The 16778-nt window shown below is 41.0% G+C and overlaps 1 protein-coding gene and 1 long non-coding RNA gene across 2 annotated transcripts in view; one reads left to right on the top strand and one right to left on the bottom strand.

Annotated features, from left to right (window-relative positions):
- LOC133469007 (uncharacterized) overlaps window positions 1–12809 on the top strand; it is a 36033-nt gene extending 23224 nt beyond the window's left edge. Inside the window, exons 2-5 of the long non-coding RNA XR_009785601.1 lie at window positions 9750–9829; window positions 10503–10689; window positions 11527–11705; window positions 12684–12809. This is a non-coding gene — a long non-coding RNA (uncharacterized LOC133469007). The remainder of the gene's footprint in view (window positions 1–9749; window positions 9830–10502; window positions 10690–11526; window positions 11706–12683) is intronic.
- The window catches only part of cacna1g (calcium channel, voltage-dependent, T type, alpha 1G subunit), a 256127-nt gene that overhangs the window by 65513 nt on the left and 173836 nt on the right, over window positions 1–16778 (bottom strand). Inside the window, exons 16-21 of the mRNA XM_061755517.1 lie at window positions 14607–14700; window positions 13578–13759; window positions 12678–13016; window positions 11535–11714; window positions 11025–11125; window positions 3001–3124 (exon numbers count right to left, since the gene is read on the bottom strand). Of these exons, the coding sequence (XP_061611501.1) occupies window positions 3001–3124; window positions 11025–11125; window positions 11535–11714; window positions 12678–13016; window positions 13578–13759; window positions 14607–14700 (1020 nt within the window). The remainder of the gene's footprint in view (window positions 1–3000; window positions 3125–11024; window positions 11126–11534; window positions 11715–12677; window positions 13017–13577; window positions 13760–14606; window positions 14701–16778) is intronic.

Here is a 16778-nt window from a genome sequence, read left to right on the forward strand (position 1 = left end):
CTAAAGAGTGAAGCTTTTGGAAAGATTTGTGTGTATCACCAACTCTTATTCTTAAATCCATCCGCAGTAGGATAACGAGGATCATGAAAATGTAGCGTGATCATATTTTATATCATCAGAGCTGTTGTAATTCAGTTTAGAAGCCAGGGCAATGATGGATTGTCGTCTTGCTCAATTAGGAGTCATGTATCATAATAAGTGGTATAATCATCCTCCAATTGCTCCCGCTGAGCTGAATGTAGACCACATCAAGGCAACACTTAGCAACAAGTTCCAGGGCAATAATCGAATTATCCAACCTTTATCACGCATTAAAGTGTTGTGACTCAAAAAAAAAAATTCCCAGCAAGATGATTGACGACTAAATTTAATGACTGAATGTAGACCATATTTTAAGTTGGCATCAGGGCCAAGATGAAGCTACGAACTATCAGCGCATAAGCAGAAGAGTCAGACATTATACATATTTGGTTTCACACAGCCAATTCTTAATAGTAGAAATTGGCCCAATTGGCATAATTAATTCATAACAACTTAGACAAAAAAAGAGCTCATGCCACTGCTACATTTTTACAAACAGAGTAATGACTCCAATTTTCTTTGGTTTTGGATTCTTGCTTGCATCCTCCATATCATTTCGTTTCTATAATGGCCTCAGGAGTGATCTGACAAAATACATCCAAAAAAACAGTAACACTCTCTAATGCGAATGTGTTAGCATTACTTGGACTGTGGACATTGTGTATTTGTAGACGATTAATTTGCATAAGCAAATGCATTTGTGCTGATGTGCCCCTGTGGCCTTATGGGGCAGCCTCCATGTGTTAGACATCCCCTTTCCTGGACATTAGCCACGTACGGTAGCACAAAGATAATTGAATCAATTAAGACAGCACAATCTCCTCTGCGGTTCAGAAACAAAACGAGCAGAACAGTGTGCTCTGCTGAGACCAAACCACAATCAAAGCTATCTGCGGAACACCTCGTTCAGTAGGGAGAAAAACAATAATCACAGAAATAATTATTGTGTTTATGTACAAACGGGCTAGTCGGTGTTCTGCGGCTATTGCTGGAAAAGAAAAAAAAGGGCATGAGTTTATATGTGGAGCATGTGCGTGAATGTGTGTTCTACACCAAGGTGATGCCATATCAGATAATGAAGTGAAACATATAAACATGCATAAGGCCCATTATCTAAAGCCTCTGGCTCAGAGTCAAACATGACCACCACTCTGTTGCATAATGTTCCGCATAATTTCTGTGCTGCGGTAAATCACTTGAATGTGAATCAAGGTTTACAGCCGTCTCTTTTTTATTTTAAACTTCTGCCAGTATAGTTACCGCCACCAAGGAGATTAGGTTGAAATTTTTGTAATGTTACCAGAAGGCTGTTTGTAAGGCTACGTTGACACTTTTTTTGTTGTTAAATTCTATCTTGTTGTATAGTCGTTCACATTACAAAAACAAAAGCGACTACTGTGAATGGAATCCGTTCGTGAAGTGACACGCATGGGGACAAAACAATATGTCCTGTTATGCATGCACACAGACACAAGGTGCTAACAAAAAGCGTATTGGCAACTGCATTTTTTTCAGAGTGAAAACGTGCCCGTCGCCCTCTTTCTTTACGTTGTGAGTCAATGCGCGACCTCAAAAAACTGTGAAGAGGACTTAAACGGGGCTATAGATAGTTTACAAAAAATCTAATTGGATTTTTCATTTGTTGGACTATTATTTTGAATAATACAAGCAGTAAGAGATTGAATTGATTCGACCATCGCTTGCCAAAGACAATATGAATATCGACTGGGGATTTAGGGGGCGAGTGCGAGCATTAATATAATATATACAGGTTTTATATATATATATATATATATATATATATGCCTATCCCAGCTATCATCGGGCAGGAGGCGGGGTACACCCTGAACTGGTTGCCAGCCAATCGCAGGGCACAGACAAACAAACAACCATTCACACTCACACCTACGGGCAATTTAGAGTCATCAGTTAACCTACCATGCATGTTTTTGGGATGTGGGAGGAAACCGGAGTGCCCGGAGATAACCCACGCAGGCACGGGGAGAAAATGCAAACTCCACACAGGGCGGGGGCCCGGGGATTGAACCCAGGTCCCCAGAACTGTGAGGCTGACGCTCTAACCAGTCCAATGTTATCCAAAGCCAAAATTGTGGCTAGTGACAGTACTGAGTGGCTTGTACTGTAACTGGGAAACCATTAGCCACAGTGGCCGGTAAGCAAAAACATTAATGTCAAGCCCTGCATATGTGTATCCATGTAGAAATGTATGTATTCTATTGGTTCTCTCAAAACTCACTCAGTAATGCCACCTGGAAAGTTAGAAAAAAATAATCTCCCGACATCAGTTTGACCTATCGACACAAAATTTGGTGGACATTTATATCATAACACCATGGATGAAAAAGTCTCAAGGAGTCATGATCAAAACTGAACAGGAAATCAGCCATTTTGTTTTGAAGCTGCCATTTTGGGTGAATTTCAGGGCTCGTACTTTTTGACAAACTCTGACTGACGAGGGAATTCCCCCCAAATCTGAAATCGGAAAAAGGTATACAATTAGACCGATGAACCACGCACATGCAAAACCTTTTTGTCTACCCTGTCTAATGTGGGTTGACCATGGCGTCAAATTTTGACATATTTCAATGAGTCGCCATGAAACGGGGTGTGCAAGCGTACATTCATTTAATTGCTCTTCTTCTTGTTGCTCTTCTTACGTGTATGCAGGGTCAGATGTAATGGTACAGTTTCTGTACATGTACTGTACGTGATTCTGGAATTTGGTAGCAATTTAAATAACTTTTTATATGTTTCCTCTATTGGAACCAGAGGAGATTTGGGATCTGGATGAAACGTTCCCTCCACTCATGAGTATTGATGAATGCTCGTGTTTATCTTTCTTTCAGTCTATATCCTTTTTCATGCTGGCAGTTTTATGCAGTCTTTGTCCAGACTCACAGCACTGGTGGGGTCAATGCGAGGCCGCTCCATCGCAATAGTAATGCAGTTGAGGAAGATGATAACCAACACCACATGGTCGAACATCTTGTGGTTGATGATCTTTTTGCACACAAAACGAAACCTGTGAAAGGGCAACATAAACCATAAGTAACTACATTGACAAAGAGTAAATGTACAAAGACTAGGAGGACAATAGCATAACTCGTCAAATCACGATTGAACTGACTGATCAAAAATGTACAGTATCTGTGGTTACAAAAAGGTAAGCAAAGCAAAAGCAGAGAAAATTTATTTATATAGCGCATTTCATACACAAGGTAACTCAATGTGCTTTACATGATTAAACGCATTTAAAAACAAAGAAAAAAAGAGCTTATAAACATTTAAAACAAAGAGAAAAAATAAAAATACAATTAAAACAGCGTACAGTGCAAGTAATATCATTTAAAAGTGCAAATGCTCTAAAAAGCATGTGAAAAAGAAGAGTTTATAACCTGTACTTAAAAACATTCACACTTGGGGCTGATGTCACTTCTGTTGGCAACTTATTCAATTTGTGTGCAGCATAACAGCTAAATGCTGCTTCACCATGTTTGCTTTGGACTCTGTGCTCCACTATTTGACTTGAGTCTGTCGATCTCAGAGCCCTACTAGGTTTATATACCATTAGCATTTCATTAATGTATTCAGGACCTAAACTGTTTTGTGATTTATAGACCAGTAGCAGAACTTTAAAATCTATTCTAAAGCTGACTGGAAGCCAGTGTAAAGACTTTAGAATTGGAGTAATATGCTCTGACCTCTTTGTTCTGGTCAGAACCTGAGCTGCAGCATTCTGAATGACCTGCAGCTGTTTAATGCTCTTTTTAGGGAATCCACTCAGAAGACCATTACAATAGCCAAGTCTACTTGAGATAAAAGCATGGATGAGCTTCTCCTGGTCTGCTTGACACATGCAAGCCTTCACTCTGGATATGTTCTTCAGTTGGTAAAAGGCAGTTTTAGTAATTGATTTGATATGACTGTTGAAAGTCAGGTCGGAATCTATCAGAACACCAAGATTTCTGACTTGGTCTTTGGTTTTTAAAGCGAGTGACTCCGGGTATTTACGAACAGCAATCCTCTTTTCTTTACTGCCAAAAACCATTATCTCAGTTTTGTTGTGGTTTAATTGAAGAAAATTTAGGCTCATCCAGTTATTGATCTGTTTTACACAGTGACACAACACCTCAATTGAACTGTAGTCATCTGAAGACACTGCTAGATATAGCTGTGTGTCATCTGCATAGCTATGATGGTCAAAATTAAAGTTCTGAAGAATTTGACACAAGGGTAGCATATACAGGCTGAACAGGAGGGGTCCAAGAACTGACCCTTGAGGGACCCCATAGGCCATTGCCATTCGATGAGATTGAAAACTTCAAATGGTTACAAAATAACTCCTTTCCTAGAAGGTAGAAGGATTTCTGATGAACAGTAAAACATTGATAGGGCAACGTGAAAAGCTTTTTTAAATAAATGAATCCTGGGTTATCCAATTTAAAATTATAGTGTTTGGTGTTTAACTGGTAAAATTTACAGAACTTTCAGTAGTGGTAATGTGCATTACGTTTTTAAAGTGTGTTGGGGTGCAGGCACAGTGACGGTAACAATAGCGATGTAACGATACACGTGATATAGTGCACATTTTTGTTGGATTATTACAATTAATAGATTGTCTTGAAGGCTCCGATTCACATAACAGTCGTCATGTAAGTTGAATTAATAAAACCCCTGTTTTACATGGTGTTTCCTTGAGGTGATGATCTTATCAGGTGGTCATGATGGAAATGGCAGACTGTATTGGAGGAAGCACTTAGATTTGTTTGCTTGCTGCAATGAAAATATTTATTATATTTATTTATCCGGTTTCCTCCCACATCCCCAAAACATGCATTAATTGGTCACTCTAAATTGCCCGTAGGTGTGAATGTGAGTGCGAATGGTTGTTTGGGCACTCCGGTTTCCTCCCACATGCCCAAAACATGCATTAATTGGACCCTCTAAATTGCCCGTAGGTGTGAATGTGAGTGCGAATTGGTTGTTTGTTTGTATGTGCCCTGCAATTGGCTGGCATCCAGTTCAGGGTGTACCCCGCCTCCTGCCCGATGATAGCTGGGATAGGCTCCAGCAGGCCCGCGACCCTTGTGAGGATAAGCGGCTCAGAAAATGGATGGATGGATGGATGGATAGTTTTAAATAGTTTATTTGCATCTTTGGCATATCAAGAAAAGCACTACATAAAACTAGTTCATTTGCAGCTTTGCATATCAAGAAAAGCCCTATATAAAACCAATGTATTAGTAGGATTCGTTTTTAGGAGTGTCGCACCATAGGCAATGTGGGTGTGTCATAACACCCCCACTTTTGCCAAACACACTTTGCATGCTGCCCCCCTCCCCCACCCCACTTTTTTTTTTTTTCAAGAACATTGTGGGCAGCGTCAAATGTTATTTTTAGTAAATATCGCAAATGTATATGCCGCAAATGGCCCTGGGGATGTAGTTTGTTCACCCCTGGTGTAGTTTCTGATATTATCAATACATAAACATACATTGCACACTGTTCTCTGGCATTCGAGAGCATTTGCTTAACATAATATACACCAACTTTCTAATGAACTATTGTAGAGTTAAGAGTCATTAATTATACCTGAATTCCATTTGCCTATAATAATAGGAACTATAATTTCATTACAATCAGTAAAAGAAGACGTATATATCATAACACTATGAGCGATTAAACTGTGCAACAAATCAGCTTCCTGGGGCCTGTGCCCTCCCCCCATCGGTTGTCCAGCCGCGGGGAGATGGGGGTTCCCCCCTCCCCGGGTCCCTGCCTTCCTCTCGCCTCTCCTGGCGCTCTTGCCCGTCATTGCTCGCAACGAGTGCTTAACATGGGCTCGCTTTTGGTGGGCTGTGACCTTTTTCAGGTGGCGGTTGGCTCCTGCGTTGGGTCCTGTTACTGGCTGGGGCCCCCATGCCCTATGGGGGTGGGGGTTGGGCGTGAGGGGTGGTGGCCTGGTACCCATGCCCCTCCCTTTTGGACTGGTCGTGGAGCTTCGGTTGGGCTAGGGGACCGCCCTGGATCCTGGGCAGTGGGTGGCGGCACCCTGGCTGCGTCCCCAGCGGGTTGGGCTCACGGACTTGGCCCCCCTTTGCGGGTGGAGGGGCCCAGGCCCACCCTTCCCCGATGTGCCGGCTCAGCAACTCCTTACACCAGTTGACTAACATTCATTTGATATGCATATCACTTATAAGTTTCATAGACACACTATAGCAGGGGTGTCAAAGTCAAATTCACGATGGGCCAAAATTTCAAATTGGGACAACATCGTGGGCCAAACTCAATATTTAATGAAAAATCACTGCGATGTGCATGTTTCCCTTCTCTGCAGAAATGTAGCGTTAAAGTTTATCATATGACAACAAATTTCCGATAAAAGACATCAGTGGTATGTGTTTGTTTTGTATTTAAATAACATGATTTCTTCTGTCTCTCCATCTGCCTTTCTTTTTGATGTAAATCTTTTAACAAAGGCCAACAACAAAACAACCCCCAAAAAATAAGAATGTCCTTCAATAAAAATCCAAACTTCAAACTATTAACAGTCCCTGCCTAGGAGTTGATAAAGGGCATAAAAAAATAAGATAAAAATTCAATTATTTTATATTCTTTGTTACCGCCACGTTGCTCCGCACACGACAAACAGGCCTGTCTTTTACTTTAGTGAACAGATAATCTGCCTCCCACCTGTCTTGGAAGTTAACCGTTTCCATCTTTTGTTTGGCCATTTTTGGGAAGGGGAAGTGTACATTTGCTCGAAGAGACTGGTAGCATAGTTGCTAACGACTGCAACAGAGAGGGAAGGAGCGCTCGCCGGTCTAGAATGATGGGCCAACACACTAGCAAAGCATTCTGGGATTTGTAATATTAGTGCGGATGTGCTAGATACTGGCAGGCCAGCTCTAATACACATTTGATATGGTCTCGTGGGCCAAATATAATTACATCATGGGCCAAATTTGGCCCCCGGGCCTGAGTTTCACATATTTGCTCTATAGGCTTTGTTTGTGATGGAACCAGTAATACTAACACAGATTATATTACGATATCCACTCACGTTCTTACTGGTGTTTTAGACAAAAGCATCCCACTGCACCACTCTTCAGTAGCACTGCCTTGCTCATTTCCCACATCCTGTCCTGTCCTCCCCTTTTCTGTCCTCTCCTATCTTGTTCTATTGGTTAGTTTTTGCATGTCCCCCCCACCCACAAATAAGAACACGATTTGATTGTTGTAACGTTACTTGGGCTCAAATATCTGGACTGTCTCACTATTTTTCTACTGTGGTTCTCACCCCTATTCCCCTTGTCCACTCTGTCCCTCTGTCTATCTCCTAAAACCCTTTTCTGTCGGGCTGCATTTTCAATAAACATCAGAATAATAAAACAATAAGCAGAGGGAGTATTTCAAACTCCCCTGTTTCACAGCGAGACTGTTCGAGCACAAAAGGCATTTTGCATGGCCATGCAGCTGAACATGACAGGTAAAAAAATAAAAAATAAATAAAAAGCAATATTGTGTTTGGTACGTGAAAAATTAACTTAATATAATGTGTTAATAGGCGGCACGGTGTACTACTGGTTAGGACGTCTGCCTCACAGTTCTGAGGACCGGGGTTCAATCCCCGGCCCCGCCTGTGTGGAGTTTGTATGTTCTCCCCGTGGAGAAATACACACTACCCTTTCGGATGTGCTAACCAGTCTTCCACCATGCTGCACTATCCATCCATCCATTTTCTGAGCCGCTTCTCCTCACTAGGGTCGCGGGCGTGCTGGAGCCTATCCCAGCTGTCATCGGGCAGGAGGCGGGGTACACCCTGAACTGGTTGCCAGCCAATCGCAGGGCACATACAAACAAAACAACCATTTGCACTCACAGTCATGCCTACGGGCAATTTAGTCTCCAATTAATGCATGTTTTTGGGATGTGGGAGGAAACCGGAGTGCCCGGAGAAAACCCACGCAGGCACGGGGAGAACATGCAAACTCCACACAGCCGGGGACGGGGATTGAACCCAGCACCTCAGAACTGTGAGGCTGACGCTCTAACCAGTCGGCCACCGATGCTGCACTATATTATATTATGTTACATTATATTATAATTACAGTAGTGCGTTAACTTATGAGTTTTATGTGTTTTAGGACCATGCTTTGAACTCGAAAAAAAGTAGACTCTCAAATTATCTTTCCCCATTTAAATGAATGGATATTCCATTAATCCATTCCAGCACCCCAAAAACAACAACTAAATTTAAGTGAGACGTTTTAATACGAAAAATTGCGCTCTACAGTATTGCACTTCATAAAAACAACAACAACAGTAATAACAGCACTGAGTAAAATGTAAATAATTATTTGTGCATCATAATAATTTAAGTGGCATTGCGCTGCTCCTTTTGGTTTGTGCACCTTGGCCACCAGGGTGTATTATAATAGTGACATACTACACATAGATTTGATGATGAAACACAAGAAAACTAAACTATTAACAAAGCTGCAATAATATATGTCTTTGAGGACAATAAATAAATATATATATATATATATATATATATATATATATATATATATATATATATATATATGCCTATGGGTATTGTTATAATCACTGATGGTGTAAAGGTGCAATCGCCTGACTTTGGTGCAGGCAGCGTACAGGAGGTTCAGTTCCCACTTAAGTGTGAATGAGAGAGTATGTGAATGGATCTCTGGCGACCAGTCCAGGCTGTAGTCTACCCTTTGCCCAAAGTTAGCTGGGATAGGCTCCAGTTCACCGTGTCCCTGAACAGGATAAGCGGGATAGAAAATGGATGGGAGGAGTATCCTCTGTCTCCATGTGTTGCTACAGCCACAAATATGAGTTGCTTAAAAGGTTTAGAATTACTGTGACATCAATGCTAGTTTAATGTATGGCCTTTTGCATTGTGTGTTAGCATTAAGTTAGAAGACATTTGTAAGAATTTTAATGCGGATTGCATAAATTCGCAATGTGTAATTCTCTTTGTTTTATGTTTAGTTTTACAGTAAACTTAAGCTGGGAATGGTATTTGTTTAATTCTTTTTTAATTTTTTTTAGTTAATTTAGCAAGCTTGCCCTGTGACTGGCTAGCGACCGGTTCAGGGTGTAGTCCGCCTTTTGCCCGAAGTCAGCTGAGATAGTCTCCAGCATGCCCGCAACCCTAGTGAGGATAAGCGGGTTAGGAAATGGATGGATAATTTAGCAAGCACTTTGCCTATTTTTTGAAGAATGGTTCTAGTTTTTTCTGCCACCATCTAGCGCTCGTAACTTACATTTATTTTATTTACATTCATTTTTATGGCTTGTATCTCGTAAAAAAAAAAAGGTAAGTCAGGTCACTCGCAAGTGGAAGCACCATCGTACACCTAACAATGCTTCATCCTTCATTTACTTTGGTGAATGTAGCCTTGGGCAGGAGGGATTGATGTCGTCAGGCGGTATTCATTATACAGCATTACATCATAACAATCAGTAAAAAAAAATCCTTAAGCAAGGGCAAAGTCAAGCAAACGTCTTGCCTTAGTCTTCTTAAAATTAATCTGTGAGACTTATTTTTGTTGTCTTTAGCTTCGGTGCAAAACAGATCAATCAAATCGTCAATCCTCATCAATTTTTGTGTACAGTACCATCGCCTTCAGTGAAAGGGACGACAGAGACTGGTAATGACTTCTGCAGCTATACAGAAGGTTACGTCACTTTTATGGTGAGTTGTTTTGCTATGTACAGTAAGTGTTCACTGGAATTGCCAATTGACCAAACTCCTATATTCTTTGCAACATTATATCTGCTGTTCAAATGACTGATTTTATTCAGTTCAGTCGAGTCCACATAATCTAATTATGCACGATACAATATAAGACACCATATGCACAAGCATACCTGGGATCCCACTGTTGATGGACTGCTACGCTTTCACAACCTAATCACGCAGCAAACACATCTAATTCCAAGGACCACTAGTGTATTGGGGACCGCTCCTGCATTGCTAAAAACATGCCCTGCAACAATTCCAATGCAGCAGTGATATTGGCATGCACTTAGCAAGCTGAGGTGATCTCAGGTGTATGAAGAAAGCTGTTGGACTTCAACATCTTACTATGCTGTGAAATTATGATATAATTGTGATTACAGCTTTTACACCACTAATGGTTCACTATTTTGAAATGTATTTTGGAAATGTATTTTAGCTTATTTTACAGGTTTTGTATGAAAACTGTATCCCTTTCTCATTAGAGACTACTTAAGTAGAGGAGTTTCTGTTGCTGCAGAGATGACATATTGCTTAAAATGGGAATGTTGTGTTGCTGCGTTTGCACCAGCGGCCACTGCGTTACTTGTTGCAACCTTCATCCCCTATGCCCCAAAACATGCTGCAGACTCGGATTAAAGCCCCAGGAGGGGAGTAGGCGTGAAGAAAGAGGATGTAGAGGAGGGATGGAAAGGCTGCAATGGATTCTGCACATGACTGAGATAACACGCAGCGTTTTGAAAGAGAAACTCCCTTTGCTCCTGCTTACTCATCCCTGACTTGGCAGAAACGGACAGATAAAAGATGCTTCTGAAGTAAGAATTTGGAAAGGAATATAAAATGATTTGGGAAGCAGAGTAAAATAAAAATGCTGTGCGCTCTTTGAAATCAAAAGCATATGATGTCATTCAGATGCAATGTGAAATCTCCTTCTTGTCAACAGGAGAGCTGAATTATCAGCTTTTCCCTGCATTTATAAGCAGTTTACACTTGTTTTCTTTTAGAAAACAAGGAAAGATTCCGAGAGGTTTACAGAGAACGCAAAGATGTAAAGTTTCAACTACTTTAGAGAAAGAAAAAAAAACACAAACAACTGAGGCTATAACAAAGTAGTATGTATAGACCAAGTGAAATACTGTATGAGGTCTACCTTGACTCTGGAGAGAAGAGGTAGAGCGACCAGGTGTCCCTTTGTCGACACCACTCAGGTTGTTTCCTTTCAAGCCAGTGAAACAGTCTGGCAAGACGACCCTGCGGGAACACAAGCAAAACACCCTTACACCAAGTATAGAGAAAGCTTACTGGAACACAGAATTATAAAGAAGTTGACCACAATTTATGCAATAGATTATTTTGATGGTACAACCTTGCGGTGATAAACAAATATACAGTAAATCCAATGAGTTTAGTCAAGATTAAGCCATATTTGTGTTTTAGTCGAATTTAACATCAATTTATTAAGAAGCAACATTTTGAGCATTAACATTTACCGGTAGTACTTCAAGACAGTACCCAAGCTGAACTTTGATTGTATTATTGAAGTATTTTTTTGTAAATGTTTCGAGGATAATCTGGCACTACTGTATTCACAAATAACTCTGCTCTAAATTAGGGAAAGAGTAAAACAAATTTCAATTTGCACCCATGCACAGGCACAAACCAGATTGGCCTCTTCGTCAGCATTTTCCTCTTCGGTGTTCTCCTCCAATGAGACATGCGTGGGGCCCAAGAGTGAGGCTGTGCCCTTCCCATTGCAGTCGCTGTGCTCTGCAGGCCGGAAGGTACCCGGTAAAGGGGGTCGAGAGCTGTGCATACTAGCTGAACGATACAGGTACGGTACCTACATGAGGGGAAAAAGACCAGGAGAAGGAACAACGGGTACTCTATATATTAACATCTAATATGAAAATAATGTTCATAATAAGTCTCTTGTGAGAATTATGCACACAATTTTTTTACAGCAAAGGTAATCCACTATTAAAAAAACAAACAAACAAAGAACTGATTTTTTATTTTGAATTTAACTTAATTGAAATTCCTGAAAACCTCACAGCAATATTGCATATACCGGTATCTATAGTTTTCAATTTTCTTGTGGGGAGCAATATTCCCAGGTGCGCACATGACCAATCGCATAATGCTCACGCATTCTCCACATTCATCAAATCTAGGCAGCGCACAAAATAAAATCCTACCTGAACTTCAAATATAAAAACACATAACGGTTGATTCTGCTTTTCCGTTATATCCTTCCTAGGCCCATGTTGAGAATTAGTTTCAAATCGGGGAAACGTCGGTCAGCCTTCGACGATTAGCTTCTGATCAGGAAAAGTCCATCCACTACTAGTTTCTGATCAGGAAAAGTCTGTCAGCACCCTACCCACACCCACCACACCCCACCCCATCGACAGATAGTTTCCGTTAGGGAAAAGTCCATCCGCACGCTTGATGTTGCTCACAGTGACCCAAGGCATACTCAGATATTTTATGTGTATGCTTAGAGCCTCAGACATATAAAACAATTCTTGGGAACATTGGTGGGGAGCTTCAATTATTTGGGGTTACAATACAGGGTTTTGGAGCACAGAGCTTAGGCAGGCGCTAGAAGATAGATCAAAAAATAAAGAAATAATTCTCATAGGAGGCAATGATGTAGTGATACGTACTTCGTGTGCAGCCAAGCGTGCAGCTCGGTTTTACGACCTTACTACATTATTTATTTCAAACAAAACATTTCATTTGACATTTTAGAGAGTCCAATTCCGGGAGGTTTTGATGTATGGATTTAACAGTAAGTGTGTACCTGCAGCAAAGCATCAGGGGGCAAATCCATGGAGCTCCGAGTCTCCATTGACTCCATCCTCTGGTGACAGGGCTCTCTCTGTGACTGGGACATGGAGTCTGTCCTGGCCAAGGAGGTGTCGTCCTCTTTGAGCAATCCACCACCTCCCTCTCCTCCAGCCTCACCTTCTTCAGAGCTTGAGCCCCCCTCTTCGGATAACAGCGACTGTCGCTCCCCAGATTGCCGCTTCTGGCGTTTGAGGGATGGGGCGCGACCTAGGCTGTTCCAGCTGGATCGGCGGCTGTTGCGGCCGCTACCTGTGCTCCAAGGTGAATAAGGGGAAGGACTCCGGGCAATGGTCTTTATGATTAAAAAGAAAAAAACAAAATCGTCTTTATAAATGTGAGATGAAAATATAAAAGTCAGCTGTTTTCAAAACTACCGCTATATATGCTCAGATTGGATTGGCAGGTATGCATTTGAGATTCAGGGTTTGACTGACAGACAAGAGCTAATGTGGAAATCCTTGCTTGTTCTACAAAACCTCTCAATAATTACTTAGTCAATGAATCCATCAATCACCATCATATCAAATTGAAAAGAAACTGTGTGAATCTGGTTGTCCAGCTGGATTGACTAATTTATAACCATGAATCAGTATGACACACTAAAATTAATTGCGTTCCTGTACGGTATATGGAAGATTGGGACACATGGCCTTTACACCAACAGTACCTGATAAGGGACATTTTAAACGCCGCCCTCTTGTTGTAGGTCTTACTCTTTTCTGAAGACCTTGTCCTCAAAGTCAGGACAAATCAGTCTAGCCTGTCATCGAGACTATACAGTATATCTTATAATAGTACCAGTACTTGAAGTGGATTTTGACGGTGGTGTTTGCGTTGATAATGACACACTAACCGGTGACTTGTCATAGGAGGATGGGTCTATGGAGACACAGCTGCCTCGGCGGGACTCATAGCCCTGGATGGGGTCACCCGCAGTAGGCAACTTAGGTATAGGCATTGGAGTGGCTGCCGTGTGGGTTATTAGTGGAGGGGTCAGGCTTGTCTTCAGATCCACATGACCATTTACAGGTACTACTAGTAAAAGAGAGAGGGATAAGTGGAATGAAGGAGAACTGTTAAAAGGAGAGTCTAAAATGACAAAGAAGTTAGATTTGAAAAGTGTGTAATGATGGGTGTCTCGGATACACCATCTGTTAGGTAACACACTTCACTTGAAAAGTGAAAGCTCGCATTGAGCCACATGGATTATGCATTAATCTTTTGGAAATAATTTTATGTTGAGCAACCTCACAAATACATGACATGCAATGCGACTTTAAAAATGCAAATTCCTCTATCTTCAGACGATATCCGAGGCTTAAAAGATTTATGGCTCTTTGAACGAGGCTATCAGTTTAATACGGACCACCTGATCATACTGAGGGGGAGTTGATACGGTACAACTGGGAGTTGTACTCCAAACAGTGGTTTTTATTCCTGGGCTTTTCAGTCTCTGTCTGCAAGAGCAGTAATTAGAGGGAATCCCTGACAAATATTAGCAAGGGGAAATGGCAGTAATTAGATGGACTTCTGCCAGGTTTTTGTAATCACAATAATAATAAGCTCTATCTGTAGTACCTAAGATCGGTCTTGGTTTTGAGATCTTAAGTCCAGTTTTAGAGAGTCACGTCTTAGAATCTACTGTAGTTTTTTTTTAAATCTGTATTTTAAAGGAGTCAGACAAAGACAGAGACAATTTACAAGCCGTAACTTACTATTGCCTTAGTCGTGTCTGCCATGCTTTTTTGTTTGTGGTCTTGACATGGTTTTCAGTTTGTTTGTGGTCTTGACTACAACACTAGCAGCTATTGCATTTGGTTTATGCCATCACTGACATGAACAGCCAAGTCTTGCTGGCATTGCATATATTGGCATAGCTCACCTGCAGAGGCTGATAAATCCCTCTTACTGCCGTTAACATCCTCCATACTGGGTGCACAGGAATCAATCTCTGAACCTGTTTTAGAAGCATCACCCTTGACACAAACACACACGTACAAACAATTTAGAGAAACACCAAATGAGAAATCATTCGTTTCAAGTGAGATTGATCAGAAAGCAGTCGGTTGACGTTGCCTCTCAGTGCTGATCCACGCTGAGCTTTGTTTCGGTCATAGAATTCCATGAGTAACGTGCCAGGTTTGATTTTGGGATCAGTCACTAGAGGCAACGCGACTCTGCAAACAGGCAGGTGAATGTGCCACTTACCTGTTTCCAGAGTTCAAGGAACAAAGGGGAAAGAGGAAATGTGTTGATAAACCACACTGTGCAGGCATGCAAAAATAGTAATGCTGGTTTGCTGAAAAACATTGAAACACAATAACAGTAACATGCACGGGGGCGCGAACCCTTACTATTTGACACATAAATGTGTTCAATATTCCCACTGCTGACAAAAAGTGACAGTAGGACACAGTACATGTACCTGAAAATTAGGGACGTATGTTGAATTTTGTTTGCCATAAATCTTACATTTTAATCTTATTCTCATTCACAAACTCATTGCATACTCTGGAACAGATTAATACCAACACATCATTTTTGTTTGTTTTCTTTTTTTAGTCCACGAATGTACAGGGTATATTCACATATTTAGAGTCGGGTGTTTCACGAACACTATCCTAGGAGTCACACTTGTGTAAGAGAATGACTTATTCACCACACCTCTAATTTCTTTTTACAAATGACTTTATTGTGTAAGAGTACTGGAGCCCCATATTGTTTTGGGGGTATAGTGAAAAATTGAAGCACTCATTTACATGTTCTCACTTACACTGATTTCCTGATTTCCTCAGACTGGTGGAGTGTGACAAAATTAGGTGAGGACTGCTGATGGACCAGGAGCCTAATCAAGTAAAGAGGTTCTTGGTACGTTCTGTGCTTGCAATTTTGCTCAGATTTCTGCATCTGGTTAACATACCATTGAGGGAGGGGTTGGGTGGGGGCAGAGCATTGGTGGCCAATCAGGAGCTTTCTATTTACACTTAAGTTGTTCTTTGAGTAACTAAATGCAACAAGGATTTGTGATATTAACAATAAAAATACATGCTTTCAACTTGTACGCAAATTGTGAAAATGTATCTACTTCTCCTGTCTGCTTGACCTGAGGTGATGGATAATTTCCATGACTTCAGTGGATTGGTTGTTGTTTAATGCTGATACAGAGTCAATGAGTAAAATAATACAGCTTTTGTACTTCTAGATAGGACATTCATGACAAAACGCAGCTGTATGGAATAATATTAAATGGGGGTAAAAAATGTCGACAAAATTCAACTGAATTGGTTGTTACAAACTACATTTTTGAGCTGTGAGGCCCTACTATGCGAACATAAATGATCTAGTTTTAAAAATAAATCACCTTTTTATGGGTTGTAATTAGAGTGCTAACCATTAAAAGTGTGTGTGTGTGTGTCATTTTGGATATAGATATACATATGCCTATAACCTGATTTATCATTCAGGGATTATCACTGAGGGCAAATATGTCAAAGTTAAAATAAATGAGTGGAAAGGTGGACCTGATGTTGATTTGGTGCAGCGGTGGGAGGCTGGGGAAGGAGGGTTGTTGCGTTTGTGTGTGTGTGTGTGTGAGGAGGAGGAGGGGGAGGGGGGGGAGTCGATGGTCTTGAGGGAAATCCTTGGTGATGAAATAGCTGGGATGTTTAGACAGCTTGTTTATCTGCCAATTCGGGCATGGTGGCTGGAGCAGGAGATAGGCCAGACCAGACCTGCTGCAGATAGCCAGACATTAATAGACACCAGTAGCTCACAGGAGGATCTCAATTACCTGGCATCAAAATGGGATGTTGATAGAAGGAAATGGAGTAATTGTTTGTGTGTTTTCCATAATAGGTTACTTCCTACACTGGATGTTGAAACTTTGCAGCTAAAAGTGGAAGGAGTAGAACTCAGTTTTCAAAACTGATATTTTATATTTTGCCCCCTTCTTGTTTCTAAACAAGGCAACCAAAGTTACATTTCATTGTGTAGTGGTCCAGTATATTATAACACGAATGCACATGTTATTTTTTTCTCCATTAGAATGACAGGC

The sequence above is a fragment of the Phyllopteryx taeniolatus genome, chromosome 19 (assembly GCF_024500385.1).
Source record: "Phyllopteryx taeniolatus isolate TA_2022b chromosome 19, UOR_Ptae_1.2, whole genome shotgun sequence".
Lineage (NCBI taxonomy): Eukaryota > Metazoa > Chordata > Actinopteri > Syngnathiformes > Syngnathidae > Phyllopteryx > Phyllopteryx taeniolatus.